The sequence below is a fragment of the Meleagris gallopavo genome, chromosome 12 (assembly GCF_000146605.3).
Source record: "Meleagris gallopavo isolate NT-WF06-2002-E0010 breed Aviagen turkey brand Nicholas breeding stock chromosome 12, Turkey_5.1, whole genome shotgun sequence".
Classification (NCBI taxonomy): Eukaryota; Metazoa; Chordata; class Aves; order Galliformes; family Phasianidae; genus Meleagris; species Meleagris gallopavo.
The window spans coordinates 58,711-78,423 of NC_015022.2; the positions used below are offsets into that span (position 1 = coordinate 58,711).

The 19,713-nt window shown below is 53.4% G+C and overlaps 2 protein-coding genes across 4 annotated transcripts in view; one reads left to right on the top strand and one right to left on the bottom strand.

Moving 5' to 3' along the window:
- The window catches only part of LOC100550402 (olfactory receptor 151-like), a 17,578-nt gene extending 17,029 nt beyond the window's left edge, over positions 1-549 (top strand). Inside the window, exons 3-4 of the mRNA XM_031555186.1 lie at positions 15-202; positions 541-549. Coding sequence (XP_031411046.1) covers positions 15-202; positions 541-549 — 197 coding nt within the window. The remainder of the gene's footprint in view (positions 1-14; positions 203-540) is intronic.
- A 3,210-nt stretch (positions 550-3,759) lies between these two features.
- SHF (Src homology 2 domain containing F) lies at positions 3,760-18,651 on the bottom strand. 3 transcript variants are annotated; one of them, XM_010717108.3, is made up of 6 exons: positions 16,261-17,573; positions 15,138-15,356; positions 13,649-13,786; positions 11,080-11,251; positions 10,712-10,831; positions 3,760-7,865 (listed from the first exon to the last, which is right to left on the bottom strand). In XM_010717108.3, exons 1-6 carry the CDS (start codon positions 16,292-16,294, stop codon positions 7,679-7,681), a joined length of 870 nt encoding a protein of 289 aa, XP_010715410.1. In that variant the 5' UTR covers positions 16,295-17,573; the 3' UTR covers positions 3,760-7,678. The 3 variants fall into 3 exon arrangements, with proteins under 3 accessions (XP_010715410.1, XP_031411096.1, XP_010715411.1); XM_031555236.1 differs by lacking the exon at positions 10,712-10,831 and having other exon boundaries at positions 16,261-18,651; XM_010717109.3 differs by lacking the exon at positions 13,649-13,786 and having other exon boundaries at positions 16,261-17,570.
- Between the last annotated feature and the right edge of the window lie 1,062 nt (positions 18,652-19,713).

Sequence of the window (19,713 nt, forward strand, 5' to 3'; positions counted from 1 at the left end):
CGTCCCTCCCGCAGCCGACAGGCGGCAGCCGCGCCTCAGCCCGCGGTTACCTGCCGGCTCCCGGAGGCGATTTGCGTACCGTTTCCTGCGTTCCCTGTTCATGGAGAACTGGAAGGTTTCTCTGGAATTCCCTTTGGTCTCCCTTGCAGCGGGCTCTGAGCTGGCATGCTGTCTTCTGGACTTTGCCTCCCCTCGGGGGCAGGTACCGCCTTGCTCCTGAGCAGCAGCTTTAATAAAACCGTAGAATCACAGGATCGTTTGAGTTGGAAGGGACCTCTAAAGGTCATCTGGTCCAACTCCCTGCAGTGCACAGGGGCTCCCACAGCACATCAGGTGCTCAGAGCCCCAGCCTGGCGCTGGGGGTCTGCAGGGACGGGGCACCACCGCCTCTCTGGGCACCCTGTGCCACTGCCCCGCTGCCCTTAGTATCAAAAACTTCTTATATCCAACCTCAATCTGCCCTCTCCTACTTTGAAACCGCTTCCACTCATCCTGTCACAATAGACCCTGATAAACAGTCTGTCTCCTCCTTTCTTACAGCCCCTTTAGACACTTTAGTGACAGGCTGCCCTCAGGACTCCCTGGAGCTTTCTCCTATCTGGGCTGCACGGTCCCAGTTCTCAGCCTGTCCTCATATGGAGGTGTTCCATCCCTGGAATCGCTTTTGTGGCCCTCTTCTGGATATACTCTAACAGCTCCATGTCTCTCCTGTGCTGAGATCTCCCCATCTGGATGCAGCACTCCAGGTGAGGTCTCTCAGCACAGAGCAGAGGGACAGATCCCCCCCTGACTGCTGGCCACATTTCTTTTGATGCAGCCCAGGATATGTTGGCTTTCTGAGCTGTGAGGACACAGTGCTGGCTCATGTCCAGCAGCCTTTTTGGCAGGGCTGCTCTCAGTCCTTTCATCCCCCAGTTTGCACTGGTAATGGGGGTTACCTTGACTCAGGTGCAGACCTTGCACTTGGCTTTGTTGAACCCCACGAGGTTCTCCTGGGCCCACTGCTCAGCCTTTCTGGATCTCTCTGGTTGTCATCCCACCCCTTGGGCCTGTCACCACACCACATATCTTGGTGTTATCCACAAACTGATGAGGGTGCACTCAATCCTGCTGTCAATGTCATTAAGGAAGATACTAAACAGCATCAGTCCCAGGACTGACTGCTGAGGGACACCGTTTGTCACCACTCTCCACCCGGACAATGAACCATTGGTCACCAAAAGCCTTCCTGAAGGCATCCTCCATTGCTGGTGAGCATGTCCCAAGACTTCAGTGCAGTTCCTGCAGCCATTCCCCATGAGGCTATGACACTCCATCCTGACTCTGGGCAAGGGTGAGGTCAGGGGGCTGGCAGGTGGGGAAGGTGCTTTGGGCCCTAGGCAGGGCAGTGGATATCAGTGTGTGGCAGGAGCCATGCAGCCACATGTGCAAGCTGCCCTGGGAAGCTAAAAATGGATAAACAATCGCTGACTGTCCTCTTGTGCTAGGGTACAGCACCTTAAACATGTCTCAGTTCCCAAGCCAGCAGAGAGCATCTGGCTTCACACAATGAAGCAAATTGGAAATTTGGGTCTTGAGTTGCAAGGAGACATCAAGCTGAGATTGAAATTCCTCTATCTAAATGGAAATCAGCATTGCTTCTGCCACCAGGGAGGGATCACCTGCTCCGCTCTCCGCATGGCAGAGACCGCAGGCATAGCAGCTGCACTGCAGATGGCAGAGTGGGGGGAGAATATTCCACATGCCCAGAACCCTGCAAGCATATCAAAATCAGCCCCCACTACAGAGTGACCCAACCTGGTGCCATTGTATACGTTCAGCCTCAGTAACAGACAGACATTTACTGTAGTTGCCAAGACAGGAATGAGATATACTTTGACGAAAGGATCTTGCTGCTAATGGCCCTGAGCAGGACCAGCCCAGCAGGGACAATTATCATAATACTGATAGCAGGAGCAGCAACTGCCAGTAAGAACTGCCAGAATTACCATACAGTCTGCAGGCAGGAAGGGCCACAGCCACAGAGCCCGAAGATGGATTTTGGAGAGACCTTCAACTAAGTGAGACCCTTTGGAAGGACTGCACTGAGGACTGTGCTTAGTCTCTTGCCTGCTCTGGTGTATGATGTGCTGCTTTCTGGAGTAAAACCAGAATCCACATTCCCTGCAACAAACTGCAGGAGACACAGCTCCTCCCCTCCTCACCCATCCACCAGTCCCCTCCAGCTGACAGCTCTCTGCACATGCTGTCGTCCAGTATCATAACCAGGACTACAAGCCTTCCCAGGGCAAGTGATAGGAGACCCTGACTCTCCCATACTTCCCTCACAGGCAGTTGTATGCCATAGCTGCTTCCTCACTTTCCCTGGTGTGAGCCTGATGGGTACGTTCTGCAGTCTTCAAGTGACAGCAGTCAACATTGTTGAGCATGTGCACAATCCATTCTGCCCTCTGAAGCATTTCTGTGTGCTCTGACAGGACACTTTTCCCCTTTTGCTCTCCCAAGCCAAGGGTAGGGGGTAGTCATTGGCAGCCCATTAATATCCTTTGGAAAGACTTCACCAGAGATGCTGTAATCCAGATGGCACCTGGAGCTCTGGTTAAATGACATTCACAGGACACCAGCCAGGAAGCCCACGGTGGTTATGCAAGGCTGCATCTCAGCCCTTGTGAGGCACAGTTATACAGGACAGAACAGATGGCCATGGGCAGAGGAGGGTCAGACAGCCCCCATGCGTAGAAAGCAAAGGGAATTCCACGCAGCACAGAGCCTGCAGTCTGTACCATAAATTAGGAAGGAGGGGGTGCTCAGATGTCAGAACACAATGACAGTGCTTGCACACATGCAGATAACAGCACTGCACTGCGCCTGTGCAGGGGCTGCACGGCACTTCATGAGAAACCAGGACTTGCCACTAACACATGCTATAGATCAGGATGTCGTGAGCACACGGAGGCCATGCTGCGCCACACGGAGCGCCCACCCATTGCATGTGCGGCAAATTGGAGACCGCCTTGTGTGCAAGTGGCCAGTTGGGCAGACTGTGCCCTTGGAGAGAGACAGAGGCATGTGTGAGCAGCAAGTGGGGCAGTGGTAGAAGAACCTAGCGTATAGAGAGGACCAGGCTGTGCACCACCAGAGAGACTGCACTGAGCACGGGCATAAAACCAGACGAGCTGCGAATGTGCCGAGAGGTAACCATTAATGCCTGCAGTAAATCAGGACATGCTGTGCATGCACAGAGAGGCTGTAATGCTGCATATGGGCAGTAAATCACAGTGCACTGTATCTGCACAGCAAGCCTACCCCGAACACAAACAGCGAGAGAGGACGTGCATGTGCAGAGAGCCGCTGGTCCCACACCAGCACAAACAGGGCTTGCTATGCACTGCCATTTAATGGAGAAAAATTCAGCATGCATACTTTTATCCTGGAAATGAAAGGCTCGTAGCTGCGCGGGTCAGCAGGCTGAGCAGGGCGTGAGGGACAGCACCCCAGGCACCAGGTGAGGACACACTGCCAGTGCATGAGATGAGGGTCAACGGGGAAGTACTGCATGAGATAAAGGAGGAAAGGAGCACGGTTATATCAGTGTGAAAAAAGGACCAGATTTAGGATAACATGAAAAGAGCTTAAACAGCAAGCAAATTCAGCTGACACGCCCCCCAGAAAAAAGAGATTCAAACATACAGACTTCTGAGGCTCTGAGCAGGTTTTGAAGGAAATCCAGCCTCAAGATAGGAAGGCAAATGGAAACGATTTATCACAGATACATTCTGTCAGTTTAATTTAATGATCTTCTCTCATAAGTAACTTCTTAGACAAGATTATGCAGCACATTTAGGCTGGTTGAAGAAACAGGAACCAATTTCCAATGATGGGAGTGGTGAGTATGGTTACAGTGGAGGAACCAGCTAATCAAGTAAATGATAGTTTGTATTAACAAGGGTGTCTCTGAGCAAAGAGCAAAGAGGTATTTCTAGGACTTTCTCTCCACCTCTAGTATGGAGTGACCCCATGAATACCAACAGCAAACAGTTCAGGGATGAGAGTGAGGCTGTTTTCAAAAGGGACAGAGCTGCATCAATAGCAAGGCACTGGGAAGATCTCACCCAAAAGATCTGCCCAAGCATGCTGCTTTAAAGACAGCCCTCCAAAACTGTGCAAATGAGAGATTTCATCACAAGTGTAGACTGAAAATTAGGTGGAAGCATATGAGCACAGATGTTTTGGGATGGTCTTCAAAGAGGGCACCAGGAGCAAGAAACTGCTTCGAGATGATGCTGGGGAAGTATACCAAAGGAAATGAGCAAGGGTGGTCTCTGAATCAGGAGCTGAAGCTGCCCCTTGCGTCAAACACGCTGGTCTCCACGAGATTTGAAAGGAGGTATTCAGCCACACTATGTGCGTGCTATGTGTGCACAACACATGTGCTACACTGCACGTTTTGCTGGTAGCCTGCAGGGGTCGGGAACAAATTTCTCCACTTTGCTATAAACTTTGGCAGCTGAGGTTTTGTTTGATCCTTCTCCTACATCACTGGAGATTGCTGTGGCTGGAGACAGGACTCAGGGCACTGTTCTCAGAAACATCCAAGCAACTCAGGCATCACTGGTAGGGCTGGGGTTTAATCTAATCACCAGGCTTAGGTTTAACAGGACTTCTGCAGGCCAGTGGGGCAGGGAGGGGGCATCAATGATGGACAACTGCCTACATGGGTTTTACCCAAACCCACAAGGATCAGCTATTGGTGTTCAGGAGCCCTGAGGGCTCATGCTTGGAAAGGTGATGAAGCCCACATCAAGCGTGACCCTAACCAAACCACTTCATTCCTAGCAGGCAAGGGACACTGCAGATGCTAACAGAGTTTCAGCAAACATTCCCATTTCCAAGGAAGGCAGGCTCAAATTCAGCCCTGAATCAGCCCTTCACCCCTCTGGGATGCCTTCCTCCTGCAGTGCTGTGTCTTTTGGCCAGCAAAGTCCTGTGCAGGAGCAAGCATAGACCCAAGCTGGCCCACAACCAGGCAGAGCAGCATGGGGCTCCAGGGCTGTGCAGCTCCAACCTGACCTCTGTGCAAGATCACGTTCCCAGCAGCACTAATCCAATTACAAAACAAACTTCTTTCCTTCATTGTCACGGCCTACAGCATGCTAAAGTAGTTTAGCAATTATGGAGGGCTTAGCAAGGAACTAGAGATCAGGCAATGAATGGCAGAGCTGTTTCACTGACGGGAGGAGGGATGGAGAACAGAGGCAGCTGAGGGGTGTGGGGGATTGCTGGAACAACAAGTGGGTTGGGAACTGCTACAAAGAAAGGTCTCTTGACCACCTTCATGCCCTCAGTGGGGTTAATCTCAAAGCCACGTTGGGCTGCTCCGGTCTTTGTCCACCCTGGAGTTGAGCTCACTCATGAATGGGGATCCCACCACTACACTAGCCCTCTTACACATCTGCCCTTCTATTATTTCCCAACAACACTCATTTCACTCACAGAAGAGCAAACACAGGGGTAAGTACCGTTTGAAGAGAGGTTCAATCCATCTACACTTTCTGGGAAGCCCCTGAGGATCAGAGGATGCAACAGTATTCCAGACCCAGAGCCAGGCTCAGAGCAATATACTTTCTGTGGGAACCCCTAAATGAGACCCTAGATGTGCAGGACCTGCATGGATCTGTTTGATTTGAGAAGTTCAGGTCCAACCCCTGAGCAGGCTGGCTTGGGGAAGATGAGCATTACTCCATCCTGAGCATCTTCCTGCAGGCCATCAGGCGGAACAATGCAGGCAAAATCCCCCACCACAATCAGACTTTTGAAGTAAGAGTCAAAAATCCCCAGGGCAAATGAGAGGAGGGGAGGGCCAGAAGATATGTGCCCATGAGTGTCCATCAAACACCAGCCTAGTCACACCTTGTCCCAATTTTTAAGCCAGATCCAGCTGCTCTGTGCATGGCAGAGACACCTAATATGCAGCCAGGCTACATAGGTGGGATTTCACTGTCAGGACGCTGGTGCAGGCAGCTGCCAGCCACTTTGCTCTTTGCCATCATTTCTCAAGGGAGAAAAACAACCCAGAACACATGGTGAGGCTCTCCTGTACTTTTCTTCCCTGACTGCATGGATTCAAGTGGCCTCTGCTTTTCTTGACAGTCACTAGGAAGGCAGTAGCAAGACAAAGCAAGAGCCTGTTAAAGCCTTTTCAATGCAGCAAGGGCACCTAAGAGCATCTCTGCAGATGCATTCCAGCACCTCCAACCCTTTTTGCATGCACTGGTACTCACAGAAGCAGTACCAGGAGAAAAACCCTCCAGCCAGAGTCGCTCCATCCCCACTGGACAAGGTGCCTCTTTGGGCTGGGGAGAGGCAGCCAAGGGCTGCCAGCAGCCAAACACTGCTGTAAGGAGACACTAAATGCCCGAGACAAGCTCAAACCACAGCCTTTTAAGGAGTGGTGGAGGCTGAACATCGGGGAACAAAGTACCACGGCTTCTGCAGGCTTCATTCAGCATGCAGCCTGTGCCCCCACAGCAGCCCAAATCCGTGACAGGCCATTGAGGCAGCAATTCCTCAGCTATGGATTGAGTGTAGAAAATCTCAGAGCTTGCACAAAGTCCTCACGGACCATCTCCACCATCCCAGCAAAGGAGCAGGATCAGCTTTGTCCTGGGAGCATGTAATTTCAGACATAGGAAGAAGAGAAACAACCTGCCCCAGAGACAAGGTGTCCGGAAGACAAATAGGACTAGAGCCACTACACATCCAGGGGAAGAGAACAAACCTGTGAAATTCAAGGATTTTGCTTAAGGTTTACAAGAGGTGAAGCAAAACATGCCAAAGAGCCTCAAGAGCATCTCCCTCAGCCTGGCATAACAGGCAAACCCAGCTTACTGCCACCCATAAAGGATCTCAAAGACACCCTCAGGACATGAAAGCTGTCTTCTGTCCTGTGTCACTGATGATTGTGCTGAACCACTCAGGTCTCTGTACGCGAGAGTGAAAAATGAAGTAATTTTGCTTAATAAAATCCCCTCCCTGCTGTTTAGCAGAGTTTTGTCGTGCCAGCTCCCCACCCAGCTTTTGGGGTGAGGGTACAGAGTCCCTGCAGAGCAGGTGACCGTGCATCCATCGCTTTATTCTGCAGCGGTGCTGCATGCGCAGCTCTGACCAGTTCCTATGTACATTTGGCAAATGAAGGCGAGGAGCGCCAAGCACCCACACGGGTGGGAGCCCCAGCAGCCTACCCCTCTGTGCCTCACTGTGACAGCACCGGCCTCCTCACCAGCAGGCACAGGGTGTCCTCTCTGTTGCGCAGGACATGGGCAGAGCCAGGTACCCTCAGGAGACATCCCAGGATATTTCCTCCCCCCTTTCCTGCACCTTGCTCCCCTCATGTCCTCTCCGAGGCACCAGTTCCATTTCTTCCTTCCCAAGGGGACGAGGGCAGCAAAAGGATGCTCCCACTCAGTTCCTTCTCCCTGTTGCCATCCCAGCAGGCACACTGGCGCACAGAAACACCAGGTGAGAGCATGATGAGGAGTCCAGCTGCCAAAGTCCCCAGTAACACCATCTGTGCCCAGCTCACTGCTCTGGTGTCCGTCCACTACAGCAGCGTTTGGCCCTGCAGATGGGCCACCTTCAGGTCCACACAGCTTCGAGCTCGGCTCGTGCATGGTGACAGCTATAGAGTGCGGATAGCCACCGGGTAAAGCAAGGACATGTGCTCAGCCCCCTTGATGGGCAGCTTGCGGCTGGCGTAGTGATGAATGATCTCTGGCACGCTGTCAAAGGGCGGGCTGTGCTGACCCAGCACGTACTTGTTCTCCTGGGTCCGGGATAGTTTCATGTGCATGAAGCCCTGGCTGCTCCTGTGAGGAAAGACAGAGGCAGGGTTAGAGAAGACAGCAGTCCCCAGACCCCCACCCCTGCAGCCATGGCCCTTCTCATATCGCCCTCCAGTCCTGCAGCCCTCAGCCCAGTGGGGATGAAGCCCTTCTTACAGCCACACCAGCTCACACAGCAGCCACGCCAGGAGGAGTCAGGCTGGTGCATCCCCAGCCTTGCTGCAGCAAAGCAGGATTTCCTCCTTCAGGCTGGGACCAGCCACACGGGGGCTTGTGCCCCCCTCCCTGCACCACCACTGCAGGCCCCATAAAACCCGCTCAGCATAGCGAGGCCATTTCCTGGCACAGCACAGGCACTGAGCCACACGCGGCTGCGCAGGCAGATACTGCCGTGAGCACTGATTCCAAGTGACGGGCTAATGGCCCTGTTGCTATTAATTTGCGTCTCTGAGGAGAGCCACAGCCTGTCTGCAGCGTCTGGAATGCACATTACAGCAAAATATTGATGACTTAAAAGCAGACAGGACCTCATCAGCAATGCTGAGGCCGTATCCAGTGCTGTGCAGGCCAGTCCCATCCCCCCGGCTGGAGACAGTGCCCATAATGGACAGAGCAGCTGCATTAGCAGAATGGGCTTGCAATCCATTTAGGAGCTGAGAAGCAGGGAGCCAACCCCGCTGGGAAAGGGCTGTCTGGGAGCACACACAGGGCTCAGTGCAGGATAAGTGCTGGAGGAGAGCTGCCACACAAGGTCCATAGCGAGGTGGGTTTTGCCCCAGTTGCTCCCTGAGTTTATGTTGCAAGCTCAGGAATGTGACTGAGACTGGAAATGCTCAAGGGAGCACACTGAAAAGCCAGCAGACTCACAGCCAGCAGCTGCTGCAACCTCTGCACCACGCAACGGGCACCTACAGCCTCCAGCCTCCACACCACAGCTTCAGATGCTCCCAGGAAGGAATGAGCCGCCGGTGACTCATCCTCTGAGCAGTTAATGCCAGAGTGCTCATGGAAAGGTTAAACCTCCCAGCTACCTGGCAGGCTCCTGCTGCTCTCTTTTGTGCACATTTTCCTTTAAGGCAGCACAGAACTGCTGGGGATCAGCACCAGAGCTCCACTTTTAGGCCATCTCTTCAGTCACTCCTCCTTCGTCCAGAAAAACAGTTTAAAAAAAAAAAAAAAAAGAGAGAGAGATAGATGCAGGCAAGCAGCTTAGAACTATATAAAAAGCATCCCAAGGGATCTTCCTTGAAAAAGGCTCTATAGAGAAAGGCAACACAGTAAAAATCACATTCCTGAGACTCTGCGGTCTCTGCAGATGAAGACCTTGGACACTGCCTGATCAGCTCTTGGATGGGATGCAGCTTACTGTGGGCAGAAGCACAGAGCTGCAAGGCTACATCCCACCCATGTGTGCCATTTGAGAAGGCCATTCTTGCCCTGAGACTCGGGGGAAAAAAAAATCCAAACAGATGACTGAATTGTAGGGAAGCAATGAAAATGGGGAAATATGCAGTATCAGAGCTTTTCAGCTGACCTGGGGAGTACCCACGCTGGAGAGAGAGGGAGTCCCACCAACTCCGATGCCACCTCTCAGACACATGTAATGGCTCACTGGTGGCTGAGAGGACATCTCATGGCCTCCAACACAACTCACTGATCAGCAGAAGCTGTTGCTTCAGAAGAGCTCACCCCAAGGCAAGGAAATACTACTGAGAAAACTCAAGCATCAGTAAAAATTCCGACAAAGAAATGAAAGTGATGAGCTTTTGCAAGAGGTTTGCTGTCTGATCTAAAGGCTACAAGCATAGGAGGAAGCACAGATTATTTTGTTTTTTTTCCAGCTGAACATCTGCCCCACTTTGGTGCTGAAGGCAGCAATAAAAAAAAAGGGGAAAAAAAAAAAAAAGAGATGGAGCAATCTAATTCACAACTGTGGCACTGGGAAATAAACGGGGGAGGCTGAATCTACCACGTAGCAATGCAGGTACAGAGACCACTGGGAAAATATTGGGTATACTGAGAAAAGGGACACCTGAGCTGTTGTCAGGCAGGGATGACTAAAGTGCTCAATACTTTTTTCCTGTGTGCCAGGAAGAGAGCTAATGTACTAGTCCTGCAGAAGGATAAGGAAATATTTGCTAATCCATCATCATCTTCAGGACAGAAGCAGCTTTGTTTTTGCGGGCTCAGACTTCCCCAAGACTCCCCAAGGAGCTAGGCATGGAGCTCTGCACATGCACCTCAATGCTTCATGCAGTTCTGGCTCTCAGAGAACGTGGAAAATTTGGGAAAGGTGCAAAGATCCCCCCAGACCCAAGCAGAAACCCAGCCATGCTGTGGGAGCAAGGCTTCCCTGCTGAGAAATCAAAGCACTGCAGTGCCCTCTCTACCATGTGGCTGAGGAATGGCTTCAGCGTTTAAGAGGGCTGGGGAAGAAGGGCTGGGGACATTTCCATAAATAACAGGATCGTACAGACTTTATTTTCTCATGAAATTCAGCTACAAGAAGGGGCAGCAATAAGCCAGAGCTGGAAGCTGTAATCACACACATTCAAATGAGTAATAGGGCACATCATTTTATCCGTCTGAGGGATTACAAGCACTGCCAAGGGGAAAGCAGCGTGCCTCTAGCTCTGGAAGTCTTCCCAAGAGACGCTTCTGCCAGACACCAAACCAAACGTCAAAAGCCTGTGCCACTCCACAAAGAAAGGCAGATCTCGTATTCCAAAGCCCTGCTGTTGTCCGTGAGCAGCCCTGTGGAGTGTGCTGTTCCAAGCTCCCAAAGGGTACATGCACGGCATCACCTCTGCTGCAAAGACAGTGCAGCACGGCCCCATTTGCAGCCCCCCAGGTTGCACAGGCTCACTCACTTCAAGGAGAGGGAGAAGTCGTTCTTGCTGGTCTCACTGTTGCGCACCAAGTAGCTGGCCTCCTTGCAGAGCCTCAGCAGCGTCTCTGCGTCCGTCCGGCTGATGGCCCCGTGATACCAGCTGCGGGGGGGAGAGGGATTTGGCTACATGCATGCTTTAAGCAGCACAGAGCCTCGCGGCAGCAGCAGTGCCAGTCCCCATGCTGGGGGTAAGGGGTGTGGGTGGCAGAGAGTGCCAGGGGACGGGGATAGCCTAAGGAGGGCAGCGGGGACAAGTAGCAGGTGGCAGAAATACAATGCTGGGGAAGAAAGTGAGGGGAAGATAGCGATGGGGATACAAAAGAGCCACCTGGAGCAGATGGAACTCACCACTGGCTCTCCAGGGGCAGCGCAGGGTCAATCCTCTCCCCAATGAAGGGACCAGGCTCCGTGCTCAATGCCTTGGTGCCCTTGAGGCTGCTGGTACCATGTCTGAGGGCAGCCCTGGCCTTCTCCTCCCTGCAGGGTGAGGTGCGGCCATAGCCCAGCCCCTCTGATGGCCCTGCAAGAACAGATGGACATCACAGTGGTGGCAGGGACAGACTGACAGACTGCAAACAAACCCAGCTCTCCCTATGCAGAAGGCGGCTGCAGAGACAGCCAGAGCCATGCCAATCGCACTGGGTCCCTCTCACTGCCCCATCCCCACGCTCCAAGTGAGGACAGCATGGGGCAGCTCCATGCAGCATCCACCTCCAGGACTCAGTGCAGACTGGGGTTCTCACCGTGCCTCAGTCCCTGGAAATATTTTCCAGGGAGGTTTCATAAGCTCAGAGAGCTTACGGGTGTTGCTAATGTAACGAGATTTAGTGGTTGCAGCATACAGTTAGGCATCTCCACCAAGAGAATTAGTACTGAGAGGCTCTCCAATCTTGAAAAGAAGAAAAGAGGAGTGAGGAAGATGGAGCTGAAGGAAGAAGCAGGAGAGGGATTAACCAAGACGTGCCCTGGGGACCCAGCCTCCCACTGAATGTTATTTCCGTGCAAGATGATTTCAGCATTAATAATATTGTTTCTCCCTCCTCCAGAGAGTTCATTATTGCTCTCCTGCCAAGCGAGCCCCCTCACACAAATTACTTATTGATCAGCAGAGCTGCTGGCGGCTGCTGCTGCAGAGCACAACTGCCCCAAGGGTGGGTGTGCCGAACCCGGCCCTCCGGATAAGCTTCCCTGTTCACCAACACAGTTTTTTCAGTCCTCTGCAAACATCTCAGCTCAAATTTCCCCAAGAGGAGCTGGGGCACAAGGTCTCTGCCATGCTCTGCAGAGGTTCAGCTTTTACATGGGCTTGCCCTTGCCTGTAGCAGCCGGCTATAGAGGCTTCAATTTCAACTCATCACCTTAAAAAATTAGGGCAATCATTAAAAAGTCAGACAATCAGAAGGCTGAAGCATTTGCTAGCAGCGCAAAGTCATCATATTAGAGGCTCAGAAGAAATACATAGTGTCTGTCAGAGAGCAGCAGAGGCATGCACGTGATTAAACAGGATATTAAAAACAAGTCCCCAGGATGGAGAAGACATCCTTCAAGAAGTTCAAGTCAGCTCCAGACAGGGACTGTAGAAAATAACACAAAACTCCGTCGAGATAAACTTAACACAACAAAGCGAGTCAAAATGAAAACGAGCGTTTGTGTTGCTTCAGCCAGGAAAAATGACAAACTGATGTCTTCAGAGCGACCATGGGGATAACAAACGACAGAGGAAGGAGGAGGCCATGCAGCAAACAAATTATTAGTTCTGCATGTGACACCTGCATTCGTTGTACAAAGAGAAGCAGGAAGTTTTCCATTAGGCCCTTCTCTTTCTGGGATGAGCTCAGCTTGTGGCCTCACCAGCAGGGCACGTGGGGCAGCCGCACTGCTGCAGGGTATCCCTGTGAAGCAACATCGGCCGTCACACATAACCTCGTGGGGAGCCACCGGGGTCTGTACGAAGCTCTGTTGGGTAACTGCAGACAAGGAAATCAGATGTCCGCAGCTGGCATATCGCAGCATCCATCAGGAACAGCCTTAGTGATGCACGGGTGGGCACAGCACGCTGCAAAGTCATGTCTCACAGATTGGTCTCATGTGAGCAAGGCCAGCCCATTCCGGACAGCTTGGGTGGGTTCTGACAGAAGCCCTTTAGATGATGCTCTTGTAAAAAACCTTACTACAGAGAGCAAGGTCCTTAAAAAATTAATAATGGGTCAAAAGAGAAGCCGCAGTCATTGGCTGCCGTAACTGAAATGGCCAGCAGAGCTCAAGGAGAATTTAGCGGGGGCTCTGCCTCCCAGCATGCACAAAAAGGGTTCTGCAGAAAGGCAAACCTGAGATGACAAAGCGTGCCTGGGAGACAGAGCTCTTCAGGATAATGAAAGCAAGAGCTGGGAATCCAGAGGGATCTCCTGCCACTGAACAGCAAGGCAGGGAAATGGCAGGTGAAACAGAGTGGTGCTAAATGACAAAGTAATGCACCTGGGGAAAAAATAACCCCAAATTTCAGTGGAGGGATCTGAATTAGCTGGTACCGTGCCCATAAGGGAGCTGCATATTAAGAGTCACAGGAAAACATCAACTAAATGCTCAAAAAAAAAAGGTAAAAGTGGACATCAAATGCTGGAAATTTGAAGGCAAAGAGGAGGGAACAAAACAGTCAGTAGTAACTCTGCCACTGAAAAATCCCCCGGTGCAGCTCAACCACCACAGGCACAAAGGTATCGTGTAACCAGAGATGTAGAAGAGGCAATAACAAACATCTGCATCCTGCTCGGGACAGACAAGCCAAGGGGAAAGAGGAGGAAGAGGAGGAGGAGCGGGGGGGGGAGGGAAGGGACCTGCAGTGTGTGGCACAGTGCTGGTAGAGTCCCAGCAGGCATTGGCCGCAGCCCCCAGACCCCAGCTGTCATGCGACACCCACCGTTGGCGTCTTCGTAGCTCTGCAGGCCGTGCTGCGGGGGGACAGAGGCACTGGCCTCACTGTCCGGGGGGGTTTCGCCGCTGTCGAGCTGTCCCACCGGTGGCGGCCACGGCAGGTCTTTAATGACCTTGATTTCAACTGGATACGAGGAGGGGTGAGGGAGGGGTAGGAAGAGAGAGTAAGAGAAAGAGAGAAAGAGAAGGCTTAGAAAAAAAATGTCAGCAACACCAGACCTAGTGAGAAGAACAGCAGCTGTAAGGGTAAAGACTGAATTCCCAGGAGCCCTGTGCCAGCCAAGGGGACCCACAGCCACCACCAGCAGAGATGGGGCTAAGGGAGGTGACAGGAGGAAGAGGGGTGGAAGGGGAAAGGGTGCTGGCTGCCCAGACAAGCATCCAGAACCAGCAAAGCTCCAGGTGACAGCCAGGTTCCTGTAGGAGAAGCAGTCTATGATGAGGTGGCTGCAGGCAGTCTGCAGCAGCAGGGAAGGGAGTGCAGACGCAGCTCGCAGTGTCTCAACAGGGGGACCAGCAGGGAGATTCCAGCATCTCAGGATGCTCCTGAGATCCTACACACATGCAACTGGCTTTGCCATGCATGAATTCCCTCCAGACTCAGAGCCAACCTGGAGCATCCTGGGCAGCATCCATGCATGAGCCAAATGTATGAATGCACCTCCTCCACCCAGGGGCAATGGGCAAATCCCCTACATAGACACCTCAGCACAAACCCAGCCCAATTGAATCCTTGATTCAGGATGCTGCAGACACTGGTCCCACAGCCAGCTGTGCCAGGACTCAAATCCCAGCCACCCACAGGGACAATCAGACACCAGTGTCACATTCACCCAAAAGGTGAATCACTCCCAAGCCCCAGTCTCCATGCCTCTCCACTGCCATCACAGGCTCATGCCTTGTGTGCACCAGCAGCAGCACAGACACACACTGCTGCAATTCAAATGCATCCTAGATAAGAGCGTGGCAATTAGCCAGTGCTGGCAGTGGAGCCAGCACTAATGCACAGCATGGATTTCCTCATTAACAAACACAAACACAATCGATCCCGCAGCATGGATAAATAGGTCAGGGGGATGGACGTTCATCTGGCCAAAGCCTGCCAGGGACAGCCCAGCCCTCGTTCCTGCAAAAGGTGGTCTCAAGGAAGGAGAGCTCTTCCTGGGCTGGAGATGGAGCCCTAGCCCTGTAACTTGGGGTGGGAAACAGGAGTCAGCTGGCACCAGAGATGCTGATCAGTCAGGCAGTCGGAGATGGCACTGGACAGGCTGCCAAGGCAGCTCCATCGCCAGCCCATCCAGCCTGGCTGCCACAAGCCTTGCTGAAGAGAAACAGCCACTGTGCAAGTGAAACATCACTCCCTGAGGCACAGAAATGCAGAAGCTGACACCATCATCCCAGCTTCCCCACTGCAAAATGCTACATGACATCAGTAGGCACTTCTCAAAACTCCAGCTGCCTCCATGCCAGCTCACCTGCAAAGGCTTTGGAGATCCTCTCCTTCTTCCACTCCCAGGGCTGGTCGTACTCCTCTGGCGGCCGCTCATCATCCTCAGGCAACCGAGATTCCCTAGGCCTGGGGCAGGCAGGGCGGTCAGTATCCACATCCAGCCCTCCAGAGATGGGCTCATAGGGAGTGTCGTAGAGGTGAAGTGGCCGGGTTGGAGCCTCCCGTAAGCCTTTCTGGCGGATCTCTAGCAGAAAATGGAACAGAATGTGAGCTTCTCACTTGGCCACAGTTCCCAAAACCAGACAAAAGAGTTTGGTTTCACCTGAGGGTGATGTAGGGTAGAAAGCATGAGTGATGGAGAGGGCCCAAACCTCCAGCAAGTGCCTGTCACAAGAAGCTCAGCTGCCGGACACCAGGGTCCTGAACAGTTCCCAGCATCAGGATACCTGCTCTCCCCACAGTGCAGTGTTTAACTAAATGTGCAACTCTTGAGCAGAACAAAAATCTCTCCACAGACACAAGAAAACTCACAGTTGATGCTGATTTTTCCAAGAAAGCAGCTCTGTCCTCCAAAAGCTGCATGAGCTTTACAGAAACTATTTGCTCCAGGAAAACCACAGGACAGGAAAGCAGAGCCAGAGCCTGGAGCATGCAGCCCTGCGTGCACTGCAGCAGTCAGAGCAATGCCTCTGGGAGCATGTGCTCTCACCTCGTCTGTTTTCAAGCCATAAACAAAACCATGGGGTACCCTGCTGCTGCAGCAGACAACGGCATTCTCTGCAACAGCCATAACCAAATTAAATAGCTTCCACATTCATCTTGCTCTATGCCAGACCCATCAAATGTCATGTCTCTCCTGGCTCAGCCTCACAAGCAGCACTGCAAGCAGAAGTATTGAGGGGCCTTTAATACTCATGTAGCCTTTGCAAGTGCTCTGCCTATGGTGAACCTATCACACATGTAAATCTGTGAAAATCTGTCTGCAAAGCAGCTGTGCTCCTCTGCAGCCATCCACTGGGTTTGCTGGCCACCTCTGGAAGACGTGGTGCCAGCACAGGCTGCAAGGAACAGAGCAGTGGCCACCAAATTCACAGAGCAGCAGGAAATGGAAAAGTGCAGTGGTCCTTGCACAGAGCTTTCCACCTTACCAGCCATCATCTTCTGGGCTTCATACGGTTCCATATACCCATCATTCTCTGTCACCTTCTCCACCCCTGCCTGACTACCAGCCACCTGCGCAGCATCAAAGGGGTCTGCGTAGTCCTCCAGGACAGCCAGCTGGAAAAGGGAAGGACAGGAGAAAGGTTAGGCCATTCCCTGCCTTTCCAAGGGACCAGCTGAAGCCCCTTCAAATGTCACCATCTCACCACGAGGAGCACCCAGAGCAGCAGCCAGGACTTCAAGCTCCATGAGGACAGATGAGCCTCCAAGTTTTGGCAGCAGGAGCCCTGGGTTGCTGCCACTCCATCTGTCCCTTTCGGAGGAAGGCTCCAAGTGGGCTCTGCAATCCTGCAGAGCAGGTGCTGGCAGCCTGCGGCTTTCCAGGCATCCGCACGAAGCTCTCAGCAGTGGAAACACTCCAGCCTTTGTCCCAGAAGCTGGGTCGGAGCCAAGCAGAGCAGAAGGCAGCCCAGCCTCCTCTGTTAGCAGTGGCCTGGCACCAGCAAAGCCACGAGCACCCATACAGATGCCCCAGCAAGGTTGTTTCTGAAAGTAGGGCTCTCAGCTTGGCTATGTTTTCTGAGACAGCCTGAGACCCAGTTCAGGGAAACTGGTAGGCACTGGTGAAACTGGGAGCTCACTGGTTATTTGTCAGGGCTCCTGCAGGCACAACTGTAGGCATGTAGGCATCTCTCAGCAAAAGGACTACAAGCAGCCTATAGCTTCTTCTCTTCCCTCTCAAGCCCCTGTAGCATCCCCATATATCACGAGTGACACAGGAGGGGAACCCCAAACAACCAAGAGTCAGCAGGAAATAGGACCAGGAGCCTCCTGGGTACGATTTCACAAGGAAAACACAACAAGCTCAAGGTTTGTCCTCACAGGTGCAATCTGCCACCCCACCACAGCCAGTGGCAGAGCCAGACTGCTCTCCGATTAATGGGTTTAAAACAAAACACTTCTTTCTTCCTTCCTGTGAAAAGTGACAATAGCCTGGAGCAACAAAACACAGCAGGAAGAGGGGACAGGAATTGGAGTTGTAAACACCCCCACAGCTCCTCGGTGCCTTGTCCATCACCCATCTCCCTCCAGGGCTCCTATGGTAGCTCGTGCTCACCCAGGGGCAGCTCTCCCATAACCAGCAGAGCATCATCCCCAGAGCAAACCTCAGCAGTCATCAGGGAACGTGCAGCTGCTCGGCTGCCCGCAGTCCCTGGGAGGTTCTGTGCTATCAGAGGCACCATGCCCAACACTCCCTCACCCCCTGCAATGAGCTCTCCGGCTCTGCAGCGGCAGCAGGGTCAGGAAGGGGTTGCCTGCTTGTTCCTCTGCCAAACCCGCCTGCATTATAGCCTGCCACAAGCCCCATTTCCTAGATGTGTTTTACTAGATAGCCTGACACCTGGCTTGCTGCTGGCACTGCTCCCAGAGCCTCCCTCTCCCACCTCATCAATGCAGAGCAGGCTCAGATGAAACAGGACACCAGCACAGCAGCTCAGATGCTCTTCCACACGCAGCACCTTATACTGGAGCCACTCTGAGTTATAACTTCACCCACTTCATCCTCTCCTTTGGGTGCAACATTTCCCTCATTTTATCTCCGGGACCTTTTCCCCAAGAGGATCACCACACAGCTCAGCTTTTGGCAGGCAGCAAAGCCAAACCCAAAAGCAAAACAAACGTTGGCCATAGAAGAAGGGCCTGGTTCCCTGCCCCGGGAGCCGGACAGTTATACCCAGGGCACAGGAGGTGCGGGGAGCCCAGCACAAACAGCACAACATCTCACAGGATGACTCAGTTGAGAGGCTCTAGCAGGAAAGACACACGCCCAGGAGTTTCCTGGCCAGCCATTCCCACACGCTGCGGTGCTGACCCTGTGCTCCCAGCAAAAGCTTTGCATCAGGAGTATCACATCTCAGAGCTGACCCTAAGCATGTTGGCAAACCTGGAGCCACATATGCGCGTGTGGTGGTCTCTTGCCCCCATTGGGATGGCCCAAAGAGGAGATCCCACAGCAGACAAGAAAGGTGTCACCTGGGCTCAGGCACAGTGGTGCCATGAGGGGGTCCCTCACTAAGGACAGGCTGGATCTGTCTCACATGCACGGAGGGAAATCCTGGCAATGCTGTTCCTCGCGTGGCAGAAGACACATCTCAAGAGTCTGTCCCTTGCTCAAGATGTGGGGGATGGAGCACAGGGACCAAGCAGAGGGAGGAGGACCTGTGCCAGTTCCCACCACCCCCAGAACATTTGATAACGCAATGTGAGCTGCTGCAGAGCGTGCCCTAAGCACATCATCACAGGATGCCGCCCATCCCACGGACTGCACAAATCTATGACGATCCACCCGGTGCCATGTGCTTCAGGACACCCTGACACAGGCATCACAAGTGTGAGCAAGCTCCCAGCAACCACCCTCGGTCCTCCTGGGCCACTTCCACAAAGGACACAGCAAGCAACCCAGCCATGCTGCGGGCAGGGAACCCTCCCACTGCCCAGTGCAGCAGACGAGAGCTGGAAAAGGAGCCCAGCAGAAGGTCTCCCTGTGCTGGATGCTCCACTGCTCCTCCAGGGAAATGGCTTTAGCTTTAACAGGCTTATCTCCAGCTCACCTAGCCCTTCGAGCACTACCTCCGTCTATCATGAGAACCCTAAAAAATGAGAAACCTCCTCCTCATCAAGGGGGAGGATCTGGAGATAGCCTCACCCATCGCCTGCCTGGGTGATGATGAAGGGCATCCTTTGGACCCATGCTACTATCTGGGCTTCCCCAGCCGCCTCCGAGCCCTTGGCTCTTCGCTGCACTTTCCAGCTTCTCACTGCACTCCAATGGACACAGCCCAGTCCCTGGGCTGCAGCACCACACGTCCCCCTGCCATCAGGAGGAAGAACCCTCCGGAGGCCCCAACAAACCGAACCCCTGCTCTGCTGCGGGCAGCTCGTGGGATCGCAGCTGAACGGGGCCCGCCGCAAACCTTCCAACAGCAATTATGCACTAAGAGCAACTTCCCGGGATCCACTGGCGACAACTTGTTTGCCCGCATCCAGCATTCCCCGACCCGGTTTCGCTCGGCGCGCGTTTCCCCGGCGTGTCAGGCGACGCCAAGCCCGAGCCTGCGACTGCTGTAACAACTCCCTCCTTTCCTTCAGCAGGCCGATCCGCAAGGAGTTCATCCGGCAGGCCCCATCTTGCAGCACCGCCGGGCACTCGCGAGCCCTCCGCCTTCATTCGCACGGTCCCCAGTCGGACTCTCGCCCGCTGCCGCGGGTTTGTCCTTGGCACCGTCTGTGTGCCACCGGCCCGGGGACTGCTCTCGCCTCCTCTCCATCCCCAGCTCGGAGGCGGCAGACAAAGAGGCACGGCCGCTTCCCGACAAAGCAGCTGGCACGGGCCGGGCAGGCCCCGGCAGGCTCACCGTGCTGCGGGGAAGGAGGCCCGG